Consider the following 15668-nt stretch of genomic DNA (forward strand, 5'->3'; position numbering starts at 1 on the left):
CTGGGCCCGTGAGCCATGGCCGCTGAGCCTGCGCGTCCGGAGCCTGTGCTCCGCAACGGGGGAGGCCACAACAGTGAGAGGCCCGTGTACCGCCAAAAAAAAAAAAGTAGAGTTGCTTTACTCTGTGCTTTACTTCATAGTTCCCAACAGAGGCTCAAGTGGTAAGTCCCTGTCCCAGAAGCAAACCACTGGAGGAAGGTGACGGTAGTGAGTGGCTCCACTGTGCCCGGCCCTGAGATCGGAGCATCGGGAAGCTTGGCAGGGGCAGGGAGGAGGTCGGAGAGGGCAGGAGGCGCTGGAGCTGAATCAGGATCGGTGTGGGCCTGCGTGGACTTGTCGGGAAAAGTGCTCAAGAGGAGGCTGGGGGAGCACGTGCCCGGACCAGCGGGGACCGACTTCTTTCCTGGAGGGGAGGAGGACGCCCGCCTCGCTCACCTGCCTCTGCAGTTCCAGCTGCTGCTGCTTCTCCCTCTGGGGTCCAGTGATGGATCCTCAGTCCTCGTATCTGGGAATCAGCAGCAGCATCTGGCAGCGGACCATGCCTTCCTCCTGGAAACTTCCTTCTCCCTCTCTTGTTCCCTGCCATCTGCCCAGCCGCTCCTTCTCAGTCTCTGCCGGTTCTTCCTTGCCCCGCTGGTGCAGGGGTGGCCTGAGCTCAGAGCTCTGACCTCTTCTCTCACAACACTCATTTCCCAGGTGATCTCATGCGGTCTCGGGGCTTTAGATACACCTCACTGTCGTCAATCCCTGACTCTACGTCTTCAGCCCCAGACTCTCCCGTGAATTCCTGAATCGTATGTCCAACTGTCGACTTATCTTCTCCACTTACAGGTAAGACAGACCAAGAAGGAGGAGGCTTACACGCTGCAGTCAGGAGATGACATCACCAGAGTGAAGGTGTGATCTTACAGCCCATCAGGACTCTCAGTGGAGGTGAGAAGGGAGCAACCCCATCAGAACCCAGCCCACCGTTCCCCCAAACAGACCTCATCCTGCAGATGAAGGACCTCCGGGAGCCCATGCACATCCTCATGGATGACTGCTGCCCTTCTTTCTTGACCGTCCCAGTCTTCAGGTCCAAGATCCGGCCTGAGAGAGAGAGAGAGAGAGAGAGAGAGAGAGAGAAAAGGACATTTGCATAAGTCTCTGCCTTTGATTGGGGGGGGTGGCGCAGGTGCAGGGAGAGCTCTGCAAATGAAAACACAGGGGGCAACACAAGTCGTTTGTTTCTTGGAATTCCCAACATTCTTTAAGCGATGAAATCCACACAATTCAAATGCCTTGTTTTCTTCAGAGTGGTCCACACTTGCTGTTTCTGCATTGTTCAATTCCATCCCCATCGGTCCCTCCAATTCGGCTTTCTCCCCCACTACATCATGGAAACGGCATTCACCGAGGTCACCAACAATTTTCCTATTGCTAAATCCAAAACGCGTTCTCTCTTTGACTCATCTGACTGCTTCGCAGAACTTTACTCAATGGCACAATGATTCTCAAACCCCCCCCCCCTTGGCTTCTGACAAGCACTCTCCACTCTCCTCGTGTCTGCCCCTTCATCCCCCAGGGGCTCCAACCTCAGCCATCTTCCCTTCTTGTTCTATGCATCCCCTATGAGACTTTATCCACTCTGAGGTTTTCATGATCACCTCTATCCTAATGACCCTATGTCTACACCTCCAGCACCAAGATCTAAGCCACCAGCAGCTGACTGTATACCTCGAAGGCAGTATCACCCACTTCTCCCTAGATACCCGCAAAAGCATCTCCATCCAACAGCAAATCGAAGCCAGAATTCTAGATGTCATCTTACTTTCCTCTCCCTTGCCTCCCGCACACTCAGTCGGTCCATCTCGTCTGGCTCATCATTCCTCGAGGGAGACTCACTCACTTCCAACCCCCAGCATCCTCTCTCCTCGGTCCACCTTTCACACAGCTGACAGCTGTCTAGACAACATGCATCTGACTGTGCCCGCCTTGGCTTAAAACTGCATTGCTATATGGTAGGTCCCTGTTGATTATTTTATATATAGGAGTGTGTATAGCACAGGGGACTCTACTCAATACTCTTGTAATAACCTATATGGGAAAAGAATCTGAAAAAGAATATATATATGTATACATGTATATGTATAACTGAATCACTTTGCTGCACACCTGAAACTAACACAACATTGTAAATCAACTATACTCCAATATAAAATAAAAATTTTTTAAAAACTGCATTGCTTACAGGAGGTCCTTACAGAGTCCATGATCTGACCCCTGCCTGCCACTCAACCTCATTTCCCCTACATTTCCTAGTACCCTGTCCAAGAGAAACATACTAAGAGCCATCTATGTAATTTTAAATGTTCTAGCAGGAACATTTTTAAAAATTTAAAAGAAGCAGGTAAAATTACTTTTAATAATATATCCAAAACATTACCCTTTCAACATGTAATCCTTGCAAAAATTACTAATGGGATATTTCACATTTTCTCATACTAAGTCTTTGAAATTGGTGTGTATTTTACATGTAGAGCATATCTCAATTCCGACTGGCCCCGTTTCGGGTGCTTAGTAACCATATGTGGTTAGAGGCTTCCCTGCAGTACAGAGAGCAGCTCTGGACCGTGGCCTCATCAAAGCACTCACCAGGCAGGCATATCTATAAGTGCCTTGTGCCCTCACACACTTGCAGATATGGTCCTTTCTGCCAGAAATTCTCTTGCTGTTCCACATGAACTGTCATCCCGGTGAACTGCTACTCATCCTTCAGCACCAGTTCACATGTCACAACCTCTGGGAAATCTTCTAAGTTCTTCAGGCAGAGCTTCATGTCCTTTTCTTCCTTCTCCCTTCCTCCCTCTCTCCCTCCCTTCCTCCCTTCCTCCTTCATTCCTTCCTTCAGTATTTATCAAATGCTTTTCATGAGACAGGCATCTTGTGAGGCTCAGGGGATGCACATATGTGCAAGATCATGTCTACCAGCATGTCTGGTGGAAGAAGTAGACATTTATAACACTTTCCACATTGCATTGTAATGATTTAATTACATGTCCATTTTCTTTGACCTTGAGCTCTGTACCTTGAAGAAAGGAATCAAGTTTAAAATGTTGTGTCCTAGCACCACTTATGGTGTCTGATTCAGTGTACAATCAGCCCTCCATATTTCATGGGTTCTGCATTCCCAGATTCAACCAACCATGGATGGGAAATATTGGGGGGGGGAAATTCCAGAAATTTCCAAAAAGCGAAACTTGAATGAACTATTTACGTAGGACTTATAATGTTATTACATATAGGTGTTACAAGTAATCTAGAGATGATTTAAAGTATACAGGAGGGGGACTTCCCTGGCAGTCCAGTGGTTAGGACCCCACGCTTCCAATGCAGGAGATGTGGGTTTGATCCCCGGTCGGGGAACGAAGATCCCACATGCAAATACTACACTGTTTTATGTAAGAGACCTGAGCATCCGTGGACTTTGGTATCTGTGGCGGGCACGGGAACTAATCTGCATGGATACGGAGGCTCGACTGTATACACTTGCTAGTTGAACTGAGTTGTTTTTTGCCCATCCACAACACAATTGGCGTTAAGTAACATGCTAGTATAAATGGATTGTTAACTCCTTGCTTCCCTGTCCCTACGTTAAAACACACACGCATCTGCACCCATCACCCACTGTGCTCTCATCTCAGAGGAAGAAATGCTGAATCTCAGTGCGTCCTCCCCACCCACAATGAGCTTTGTTCCATCAGCCAGATCCCTCCAACCCAGTTATTTCTAACTTCTCCCCTCCCTACCATCCGCTCCTTCCAGTATTCAAACATCATCAAGTATCTTTCTTCATGGGTGTCTCAGGGTGGGGTCGGGAACAAATAAAAAATCCTTCTTGGAAGTTCCCGTCCTGTCCCCCAACTTCTGAAGTTCCCATCCTCCCCCTAACCCCTGCAGTCAGAGCGTCCTCTCCACATGCACTGTCTCCTGCCCCGCTCCTCCTGATGACTTGGCCCCCGCGCTCTGCCTTCTCTACAGCTCACAAGGCTGCTCCAGCCTAGACCACAGGGTCCCTGTTTGTTGCCACATTCAATACACACTATTCAGTCGCTCTCGCTTTCATCCCTGACCTTGACCAGTCCCTCCTCCTTGGAACATTCTTACCCCAGGACACCACTCTCTCCTGCTTCTCCTTTGCTGGTTCTCAGCCCTTGTGGTAGCTCTTTCTCCTCAGCCCAGCCTGGCACTCCTGGGGTGTGGGGAGGTTGGTCCTTTTCCTCTCTCACTCTCCCCAGGACCCTCTAGTAATGTTTTAGTTCCCGTACTCCCTACATGCCAATGACACCAAGATGTCATCTCCAGCCAGACCTCTGGGAAGCTCCTCTGTGTCCAACTGTCTCTTGGGCATCTCAGACACCTTATACTCCACAGGTCCAAAACCAAATCCGTCCTCCTAAGCATCCAGAGCTGCCTTTTCCATAGTTCCCTACATTGGTCGTTGGCACTACCACTGCTCAGTTGCTCAATCTAGAAATCTAATAGCTAAGACCATGGACCTAGCTTTAAATCCTGCCTCCTTCACTTACTGTGTGACCCTGGGCAAGTTACCTAACATCTCTGTGCTTCAGCTTCTTTGTCTGTAAAACGAGGATAATAATAGCACTTTGCTCGGATGGTTGTTGCGAGGATTAAATGGGTTAATACTATAAAGTGAGCGTGGCTCATAGAAAGTGCTCTATAATTGCTTATTAAATAGTGAATATGAAAAACTCACTCCAACATCTGGTCAATTACTAACATTCTGTCAACTCTCCCTCCTGTACACCTTGGTCTATGCACGTCCATCTGCATTGCTACTACTTAGACCTGCCCTCGCTGTTCCCCTGGATGGAGTGCCGCAACAGCCTTGCCCCCTTCAATCAGGTTTCTGCACAGCTACCAGAAGTCTTTACTTAAAACACAGAAATGACAATGGTTCTATGCCTTGTGTGACCCCCAGCACTTAGCTTCTCTAGTCCACAGCTTTATTCCTGCAAAATGGAGGAGTAGGATCTCACTTTCAGGATCATTGTGGTACAACACATACACAAGTGATCTGCACACAGAAGGAAAGCAATAAGGGTGAGGTTCCTGGCAGACCTCAAACAAATGATCCTGTCACACTCCTCCTTGAAAACCCTTCCTGCTCCCCACGATGGATTCCCAATAAAATCCAAGTCCTGCAGCCCAGTATCAAAGGTCCCCCAATGGGACTTTCCTGGCGGTCCAATGGTTAAGACTCTGTGCTTCCACCGCGGGGGGGCGTGGGTTCAATCTCTGATCGGGTACTAAGATCCCGCATGCCGCATGGCATTAAAAGGTCCCCCAAGATCTGGTCTCTGCTCACCTCACTCTACCTGTCACCCCCTCCTGCTGACCAGTCACCCACCACCGCTCAGCTCCCTCCCTGGCATACAATGACTCATCATGGGTCCCCAGGGGCTGCTCTCACCTCTCAGCTCTGGGCCTTACCTGCAGCTGCCTTGGGACCTCCCTTCCCTTTGCCTGACTAACTCCTATTTATTGTCACAATCTACCCAAGGTGTCATCTTGCCATCATTTAATGCATATTTATTAAACACCTACAATATGTAAGCACCAATATAAGCACAAAAAGCTAAACAGGCAAAGGCAATTATATTCCAGTGCGTGAATAGACATCAAAAACCAAAGAACAGGAGGGAAGAGAGGAGACAGGAGGACAGAGAGTGTGTTGGGAGGAAATACGTGCTAGGAACAAAATAAAGTCAGAGTAAGAAAGTGGTCAGAGAGCCACAACTTTGCAGTAAGTAGTTGGATGGGTTTCTATCACTTGAAATCTAAAGGTCCTTGAAGAAGGCACCCCACCCACCCACCCAAGTGACTCCCACCGCTCTGAGCAGAGGGGAGGAAGCAGGGGCGGCACGCAGGGTTTCGGAAGGGGCGTCAACTCTCTTTCCCCAGCACCTGCAGCAGCAGCTGGGACGCTGCAGCCGTGGCTCCCCAGCTCCCCACGTGGACCAGGGCTCTGAAGGGTGCGGGGGTGAGCAGCCCTCCAAACACCGGTAATCACCATCATGCCCACTACAGAGCCACGCATCTTTAAGCAGGAGGTGTACCCCAGAGTTCAAGCCCATCGCCCGGCTCTGCCTGCTGGGAGCTCTGGCACCATCCCGCACGGAGGAGGCCCTGGGGTTTCTGCCGGCGTTTGACACCTGTCTGTCTCACTCACAGACGTCTTCTTTTTAGGGCTGTTTTAGTGGAAATTGTCACTTGCTTCATCATCTACCAAATGGCAAATGGTTTCAGCTGTGAAGCAGGCCCGCATGAGAGTCTGTCAAATTCCAGAGTGTGCTGTGAAAATAAATCACAGCTGCGAAGCACATGAGCCCTGGAACATGAGGAAATGAAAAAACACATTTCCATGGTCTGCTGTCCTGACCCTGAGGGGCAACAGCTCCAGCGTTTATTTCTCCGTGTGCTTCTCCAATTTCCTCAGGCACAACGAACCCCCATTCCGGGCTCCTTGGGAATGGAAAGCATGCCTACTTTATGCAGTAGGTGTGCTCCTGAAAGGCTTATGGAAATTGGATTTTTGACAAAGTTAATAGCAGGGGAGATGTATGAGGGTAGGGGGCCAACCCCCAGCTCCGGGAAGTGAGTCCCAGTGTAATGGACTGAGAATCACGCTCCATCCCATGGCAACTGGATGTCGAGTTTACTTACAACGGGGCTCCCCAGAAGAGAAGCAGGCATGGAGACACAGCTGCTATTTCTACTGCTCTTAACCTTCTTTCCTGACCCACAGAAACCTTGGTCTGCTTAGAACCATGGGTCTGGACTTCTAGGACTGGTTCCCAGTGGGTCCCTGGAAACACGATCAAGCAGGCCAAAGCTGACCCCTTCCAGAATCTCCCCTGACCCCCAACCTCATTCACTGGGTCAGGAGGACTTGCTCCTTTGTAATCCTGTCACTGGCTGGTCTCACCGTGAATCCCAACCTGCTTTCCTTTGGCCGGCGCCTAAACTCCTGGCCACCCTGGTCACCTCCCTCTACTCTCTGTCCTCTTCAACCACGACGATCCAAGCCCCCCGTTCCCCTCCTCCCTCATCTCCTCTTGGTGCCCTCTGGAACACGCACTCTGAAATAAACAAACTCCTATATCCTCAGCTCCTTTCAGAAGCTGAGGGCCTTTCCCCAGCCCCCCTGACTTAACAGTCCAGCCTGACCTGCTTGCTTCCCTGGCAGCATTTCTTCTGGAGAAGAGATTTGTTCTCTCACATCCCATATGCTACGGCGTCAGAGGTAGGTCTGCCATCTTCCTGGGCCCCCAGAGCCCTTCCAAACCAGCACTCCTCTCATATGACCCCAGGCTCCTTCCAGACTCACCATGTCAGCCTCGTTCACCTGCAAGCCCTCTTTTTTTTTTTTTCACAGTCGTTTTTAAAACCTTTTTATTTTACATTGGAGTATAGTTGATTAACAATGTTGTGCTAGTTTCAGTTGCACAGCAAAGTGATTCAGTTATACATATACATGTATCTATTCTTTTTCAAATTCTTTTCCCATTTAGGTTGTTACAGGATATTGAGCAGAGTTCCCTGTGCTCTACAGTAGGTCCTTGTTGGTTATCCATTTTAAATACAGCAGTGTGCACATGTCAATCCCAAACTCCCTAACTCTCCCTCTCCCCCAGTTCTCTGTAGTCTTCAAACCTCCGGGTCACTGCTCCTCCTTCATTTTTAGATGTTAGCACATCACTTAGAGTCCTTCTCTTCACCCCAAGACCTGTTGTCACCATGGATGGGTTCAGCATCCATGTGGAGGACTCACCTAACATCCCTGCCTCAGTATTTGCCCTCCTCAACTCTGATATGTTCCCCCCACTCCATGGCAGACTCCACGCCCACCACCGTATCCTGGAACTCACAGGCATCTACAACTGCTCCCTTGGAGATTTTACATTCAAACATCCCCTTCTGGATCACAAATTTCACACCCGTTAGTCCTTTCACTCTGGCCCTCCCACTTCACCAGTTCTTTGAATTCAGCCAGTCCAGTGCCGAAGCCTCCCAACCCATCAGCTCTTCCTGCTTTCAGTACAGAAGCCATGAGCTTCTCTCTGAGCACTCGCACCCAGCCGGTCACCAGAGCAGGCAGGTCTCACGTTACACAATGGCCCACTTTTCCGAAGAAGCCCCAGAAATGGTCCAACGCAACCAGCAGCTGTGGAAGCAGATATTTTTTCTGAATTCGATGTACAAAGCAGAACCATCAGTGAGTTAATAACACATCCCAAACCTGATGTATGCTGTTTCAAAGAGAAAGGCTGGGAAGGATGGGAGACACAGGTCCTGCAGGTGCAGCTGTGGGAGAGGAGCACGTCACTTCCTTTCTCTCTGTCTCCGTCCCTTTAACTGGAAAGCAGGGTCAGACCTGCCTGCTTTGAAGGTTCTGTGAAGACTTACACATAAGAGCTCAATAACCCCCTTCGAGAATTAGCGTACAAATGACTGGCAGGCTCCAGGCAGCCCCTCTGTGAGCCCTAAGATGACTGTCCTGGACTACAGAGCACAGGTCTGAGAGGCTCTCCTAGAGTCAACCCAGCCCCTGCCTCTTGGCGTCTCTAAGGAAGATTCTAGAATAATGCATACTACACTGTCTCAGGCTAAAAGGTTGAAGAACTACTTTTCTCCTTAAAATACTTCTTTAAAATTCTAGAACTGAAGTGGTCATTTTAGAAAAATCAAACACACACACACACACACACGCACGCACACGCAGTAAAAAACTCAGATAATCTTCCTCTCTAGAGAAAAAACTATTAATACTTAGGTGTATTTCCTGTCAATCTTTTTCTATGATGCCTGCTCTTTTCTTTTAATTAAATGAGGTTTCATGGTATATATTTTTCCACTTTATATTACAACATAAACTCATAAGGATTTAATCATAAATATTATTTGAAAGGCTCTGTGATATTATTTTGAGTAGACAATTTACCATGGGACCTTAAGTGGTTCCCAGGTTTTGTACATGGCAAATAATGCTGTGGCAAATAACTACAGAGAAAAAAATAGCCATATCAGCTTAGGACAGATACCTGAAAATGGAATTACTGCATCAAATGAAAAACATTTTCTTAAGGCTCTTAATACCAGGTCCTAGTGAACCCTGCAGTTAACACATTGACCAATATTCAGTGTTTCTGCTCCATGAAGTGGAAAGAAGAATTATGACACATCCTGGATTTTAACTATACTTTTTAAAAGACAGTGAAAAAGCATAACATGCTTCAGAACAGGAGTTGGCAAACTCTGACCTATGACCCAAAGCTGGCTCACTCTCTGGTTTTTAAATATTTATTGGAACACAGCCATGGCCATTCACTCATGTACTGCCCATGGCTACCTCCATGCTAGGACAGTAGAACTGAGTAGTTGTGAAAGAGACAATATGGCTCACAAAGCCAAAAATATTTATTATCTGGCCCTTTACAAAAAACATTTTGCTGACTCCTACTTTAGAAGAAGAATGATTATAAAGAGTCCAACAACAGAGCACCTTTTTCTATGGGCAGAGGGCCCTTCTCTAATTGTTTTCAGTAAGCTGATTTTTAAGTATTATTTTGGTCAGTAGTAACTTTTTGATAAAAGAAGAATCAGAAGTTTGTCTTGGATAAGATCACAAAAGAAGGCTTTGTGCTCATAAAACAGCTCCCCAGGCTATAACAGAAATACAAATATAAATTAGAATTATTTCATCAAAAGAATCCTTAAGAAAACTGGAAACATCTTATCTTGGTTTGAAAAGGAGGAAAACAAGAGAAAATGATTAGCAACAAAAGCAAAGCGACGGCTCCATGATGGACAATATTTGATGTCCTTCCAAAAATGTGTGGCCCCTGAAATAGGAGCCCGGGGGCTAGAAGAAACTTTGGTTGCTGTTCCAGTGACAATGTGTTCTCATTCTCAAAAGGCTGAGCCCAGCCATTCCAGCAGCTGTGCACACAGGAACAAACAGCCCACAGCAGAGGAACCTAAGCAGAGTGCACGAGGCCTGCTCCAGAACAAACTCCAGAGCATGAGCTACAGCTACTGAGTCTGGGAGAGAATGGGCCTTCTGCTATCAAGGGTGGGTACATTTTCCCCTTTTTTCATTATCTCTGGCAGGTGTTTGGACACAACTAAGGGTACAAATATACCAATTCTGAAGTTGTAGCCAAGCTATTTTCTTCTCAAACCAGAAGCGGGGGTCTCTGAACGGGCAGTAGAGTTGCTAAGGACAACTGCTCCTCTATCCACCCAGAACCTCCCCCACCACAATGTTCTTGTGTTATTCCTTTTTTTAAAAAAAATATTTTAATTTTATTGGAGTATAGTTGATTTACAACATTGTTGTGTTAGTTTCAGGTGTACAGCAAAGTGATTCAGCTCTACATATACATATACTCATTCTTTTTTAGATTCTTTTCTCATGTAGGTTATCACAGAATTTTGGGTAGAGTTCCCTGTGCTATACAGTAGGACCTTGTTGGTTACCTTGTGCTATTCCTTTATTATGGAAGTCAAACAAGAAGCTGCCATCTTATAAGATCCCATCTCCTGGGATGTAGTGATTGGTTGAGTGTTGGGTACCTGACACAAGCTAGGCCAATCATAGCACCTCATCCACCCTGTGCCCACAGTGAATGGGTGAGGGCTGGGCAACCTGACACAAGCTGGACCAGTCACTGGACCTCACTCCTCCTCTGTCCATAGTGACTGGCCCCAAGACTAGGACATGGTCCAGCCAGGCCAATCAGAATCCTCCATAGGCAAAATGTGACCATTTCTCCCTCTCCCCTTTTCCTTTAGGAATCTGAACACAGCTTTTTCAGCAGCCATGATTCCAGCTTCATGGAGAATTGGATCTAAGACAATGAAGCTGACTCTAAGAAAGCAGTGAAGACATAAACCAGTGAAAGAGTTCCTTCGCAGTGTTCAAATCATTGATGCCAATAAGTTCCCTCTTTAATGCCTAAAGTAGTTCAATTTTAATTTCTGTTACTTGCAACCAAATAGCCCAGACCAATACAACAATCTCTGGCCTCTGACGGAAAACGAAAGACAAGGGATTCACTTTTAGAGGATTTTACGAAGGGCCAGTTATTATCATAAAATATTATTAAACATTTTCTATGCATTATTTGTTTGATCTACATCACAGCCCCGGGAATTAGGTCAGAGTGGTGTACCGAGGTAGAGTGGAGAGAAGGAAAAAGGGCATCGGGAGTCACCAGCCTCAGAGGGGAGAAATATTTTATCATTGATATTGCTGAGAACTGCTGGTACAGGGTGATAATAAAAAGCAGATGAACTTTTAGTAGGCTTTGTTACTGTTTTTTAATTCTCTATAAACAATGCAGCCCTTTATTCCTGGCACCCTGGGCAGAAACTCACAACAACACCCCCTCCTTGCTAGCCCCTGGGTAGGTCGTATTGTTCCCATGGGGAAACTGAAGCCCGGAGATACTGAATAATTCAGCCAAGATGGGTCTCATCACTGGGGAGTGGGGAGTCACAATCTGAACTAGAGTCTGTGCTCGTCACAGCAGCGATTGCTCAGGGGAACTGGGAGGCCATATCCTTCAGCGGATAATAAGATAGCACCCACCAAACGGAAGCAGATGGGCAGGCAGGGGGACAAGAGGTCAGCCATCTGCAGGGGACTGTTGCCAGCCTGTGGCTGCTTCAGGATCAGAAACCTAGGCTAGGAAAATGCAAGGTTTTTTTCCTTGTAATTCTTAACTGTGTGTGTTTCCTGCTTTTCAGTTTTTCCCTCTGATTTAATAGAGACCTGTAGATTACGCTAGCCTGTCTCAACCATTCCTCGGACATCACTGGAATGGATTTATGTCTATATTTGGATGGAGTTATGGAAGGAGCAGCACCCCTCAGGGCAGGCATGGTTAGAATGACCACACCTGCCCGTCCTGGCTTTTGCCCAATGTCCCAGCATAGTTATTAGTAGTGCCTCTTTTCACTCCCAAAGTGTCCATGTTCAGATGATAGACTATATACATATGGTCCCTCTTTACAGGTGATCTCAGAGGGAATCAGAGTGAGAGATGGATCTCACCCTAGGAAGATTGAGAAACTGCTAGATTCGAGGTCACCTAGCCCTCCTGTCCCTCTCTCGGGCCCTCTGCTCCTGGACAGGTCTCCATTTTGTCTTTAGAGGTAGGGGACAGTTCTCCAAGAGCCTCTCAGAAGAACAGGGTGTGCTAGCAATGCAGTCCCTGGTTCAGCGGGACATGTTCACAAAAAGTAAAAGCTCACTCAGCTTTGCGAAGGGGGAGTTAATGCTCGGGCGGAGTGGGAAAGCTCCATTCTAAAGAAACCCTCTGGGCGCCCGAGTGGAGCAGCTGGCTGAAATCATGCTGCTCTGGTCTGAGCTGCACCAGATTAATGCTACCCCAGGAGCACTGCCTGAGTCACATTCAAGGGCTTGACTTGTTGCAAATGCTTGGAGATGAACGTGAAAGCGAAGTCCCGAGGTGAAATGTATCAGAAAGCGCTTCTCCCTCCCCTTCCCTCTAAAGTTCTTGCTCTAGAAAGAAGGCCTTTCTTTCTCACATTTTCCTCATCAAGAATACATTCATAATTATCTCGTCTGCAACGCTGCTCTACTATTTCAAATCCACATGCAACCATTTACTGGTGACGGCAGGATGTGAGCTTCTCAGGGCAGGGATCCTCTCCTATTCCTCTGGGAACCCCCGACAGCCCAGGGAATGCTCTGCCCCCTAATACCTGTGTTCCTTTCTATTGCCCTGTAGCAAATTACCCCACACCCAGAGGCTTAAAACAACACCTATTTGTTAGCTCATGTTCTTTAGGTCCAAGTTTGGGTGGACTTGACTGGGTTTTTTGCTCAGGGTCCCACAAGGCCAAACTGAAGGTGTTGGCTGGGCTGGGCTCTTGTCTCGAGGCTCTTGGGAAGACACCACCTCCAAACTCATTCAAGGTCTTGGCAGGTTCAGTTCCTTGCAGCTGTTGGACTGAAGTGCCCATTTCCATTCTGGCTTTTTTTGTGGGGGGAGTCACTCTCAGGGAGACCTTCACAGATCACTTCTCACAGCCCCCTCCACCTTCAAAGCCAGCAACGGTATCCTTCTTGTGCTTCGGATCTCTCCAACTTTCCCTTCTGTCACCAGCCAGATAAAATGATTTGCCTTTTTTTTTTTTTTTTTTACGGTACGCGGGCCTCTCACTGTTGTGGCCTCTCCCGTTGCGGAGCACGGGCTCCAGACGCACAGGCTCAGAGGCCATGGCTCACGGGCCCAGCCGCTCCGCGGCATGCGGGATCTTCCCAGACCGGGGCACGAATCCGTGTCCCCTGCATCTGCAGGCGGACTCTCAACCACTGCGCCACCAGGGAAGCCCATGATTTGCTTTTAAACAGCCTACCTGATTGGGTCAGACCTGCCTGGATAATCTTCATTTTTTAAGGTCACCTGACTTGGGACTTTAATCACATCAGTAAAATCCCTTCCCAGAAGAACCTAGATTCATGTTTGAGTGAATAATCGGGGGCGGGGGGCAAGTTTGGGGAACCTTTGAATATACTGCCCACCATCTTCCCTAACATCATAGCTACTAAGTCCCTTACAGATGAACCTTCAAGTTGTGAACTTTCAAAGATGCGAACGTGCGTTCCATCAACATCAGGCGTGAGTGAAACTGCATCTTGCCCTCCGTCTCCTGTTGCTGACGATCCTTCAGCTCTACCATCTCCCACCTCCTCTCCCTCCTCCAGTCAGTAACTCTTCTTGCCTGTTCACTCGATGCCAGCCCCTGCATGCCAGCTGTTGTACTTTACTACTGTACTTTTCAAGGTACTGCACTGTAAGATTATAAATGTTTTCTTTATTTTTTGTGTTTGTCTTTTATGTGTTATTTGTGTGAAAAGTATTATAAACCTATTCCAGTGCAGTACTAGAGATCCGATTGTGTTAGTTGGGGACCCAGGATAACTCTGTTGGACTTATGAACAAACTGGACTTACGAACGCACTCTTGGAATGGAACTCGTTTGTGGGTAGGGGACTTACTGTACTTGGTCAGATGACTTGGATCTCTTCGTGTCCCCCAGGCCAGGTGTCTCCCACACGTTTGGTGTCCAATAGCTCTGTCCTGAATCGCCACCACCTACCACGGAGGTTAAGCTGTCATGACTGTATGGTGGCTGAATTACAATCTTCATGTGCTCCAATGAACGTCCCATGAGTCTTTTTTCCTCCTATTTTCTAAAGGATCCCTGAAGTTTTAGGACTAGGGCTTCTGTCTCAGAGCACCTCCACCCACCTCAAGCCTCACTGCCTCTCCCTTTGGCAGTAGGAAACCTGAGCAGCTACTGGAAGCCGAGCTCCTGAGATCTCCTCAACAACACAGAGGCAGTAAACAAGGGCCCTCCCCTAGTAACCTGGGCCCCTGGTTCTGTATGGTTATCCAGGCATGGAAAGCTGGGTGACATCCAATGAATGGCAGGCTGTGTGTCACACTAGCCAGTTCACAACTATTTATACACTGGGACACTGGCACTTGACTCTGGAAGGGGTTTCGTAAGAAAAGACACACGGTCTAATGGCAGCAACCAAGGGACGTTTCCTTACCCAGCTCGAGTTACACGCTGTGTTAAACTCTCCCCACCTAGACCATATGCTGGGTAGGGTTCTTCCATATCACATCCGGTGCTCATGACTCAGGCGGGCAGGAGAGGAGGGTGGTTGGCATGTGGTGAATTTGGACAAGAAGGGACTACAAAAGGCAGCCCAAATGCTCTGAGATGGAAATTAACCACACAGAGCAGCAGTTTTTTGTCAAAATAATATTGTCGAAAGAGGGCACATGGAGGCTCATGAACATTGAAAGGCTCGCAGGGAGCGAGAATCTATGAACTGGCTCTATTCCACAGAAACTTCAAAGTGCAAGCTCCAGCAGCCTCACAGTTAGGGGGAGGCAAGGCACCGTTCTCTGCCAGCTATTCAACCAACTCTGCTGAGGTCTGGAGAAGACTAGACCAAGTGCAAAGGCAGCACAGAGCAGAAAGAGAGTGCTTCATGTCAGAGAGCACAAAGGGGTATCAAGGGAAGCTTCCTGGAAGAGGTGGCATTAGAAGGAGCCCTGGAAGTCCAGAGAGGTGGAGCTAGAGGGGAGGGGTGTCCCAAGCCAAGGGATCCGAGCAGGGTGCAGGACAGTGGAGGGAGGGGTCTGCAAATGGGGTACAGTCCTGTCCAGATGGCGCTCAGGGGGAGAGAGGCTGGGGCCCAACCCCAGGACCCAGAGGGCCAGAACGCCGTGAACAGAAGCAAACAGAAGAGTCCAGCCTTCAGGGCTGTTCCACTGTCTTTCACACAGAGGCAGGAGAGCCAGAGATTCCAGATGTTTAGGAAATGTGCTTCCGACAGACCCACCCGTCCCCTGATGTCTTTGGCAACAAACGTTGAATGTGCTTTGCATAGGCCACATCGTATTGTAAAAGCAAAACTTCTAACTGTCCCAGAACTGTCTAGGGAAATTCGTATGATTTATATAACAGTAACAATAATTTCAATTTCAGAAGCAAAAAACCTGTAAGGCTAGCATTACTATCCAATGTCGCCTACCGCTGACACTCAGGGAAAG

The 15668-nt window shown here is 47.9% G+C and overlaps 1 protein-coding gene across 1 annotated transcript in view; it reads right to left on the bottom strand.

Moving 5' to 3' along the window:
* Positions 1-15668, bottom strand: part of ARNT2 (aryl hydrocarbon receptor nuclear translocator 2) — a 149910-nt gene that overhangs the window by 79430 nt on the left and 54812 nt on the right. The window contains exon 6 of the mRNA XM_007447062.1: positions 987-1089. Within this exon, the coding sequence (XP_007447124.1) occupies positions 987-1089 (103 nt within the window). The remainder of the gene's footprint in view (positions 1-986; positions 1090-15668) is intronic.

This window comes from Lipotes vexillifer, unplaced genomic scaffold, assembly GCF_000442215.2.
Source record: "Lipotes vexillifer unplaced genomic scaffold, Lipotes_vexillifer_v1.1 scaffold1339, whole genome shotgun sequence".
Taxonomy (NCBI): domain Eukaryota; kingdom Metazoa; phylum Chordata; class Mammalia; order Artiodactyla; family Lipotidae; genus Lipotes; species Lipotes vexillifer.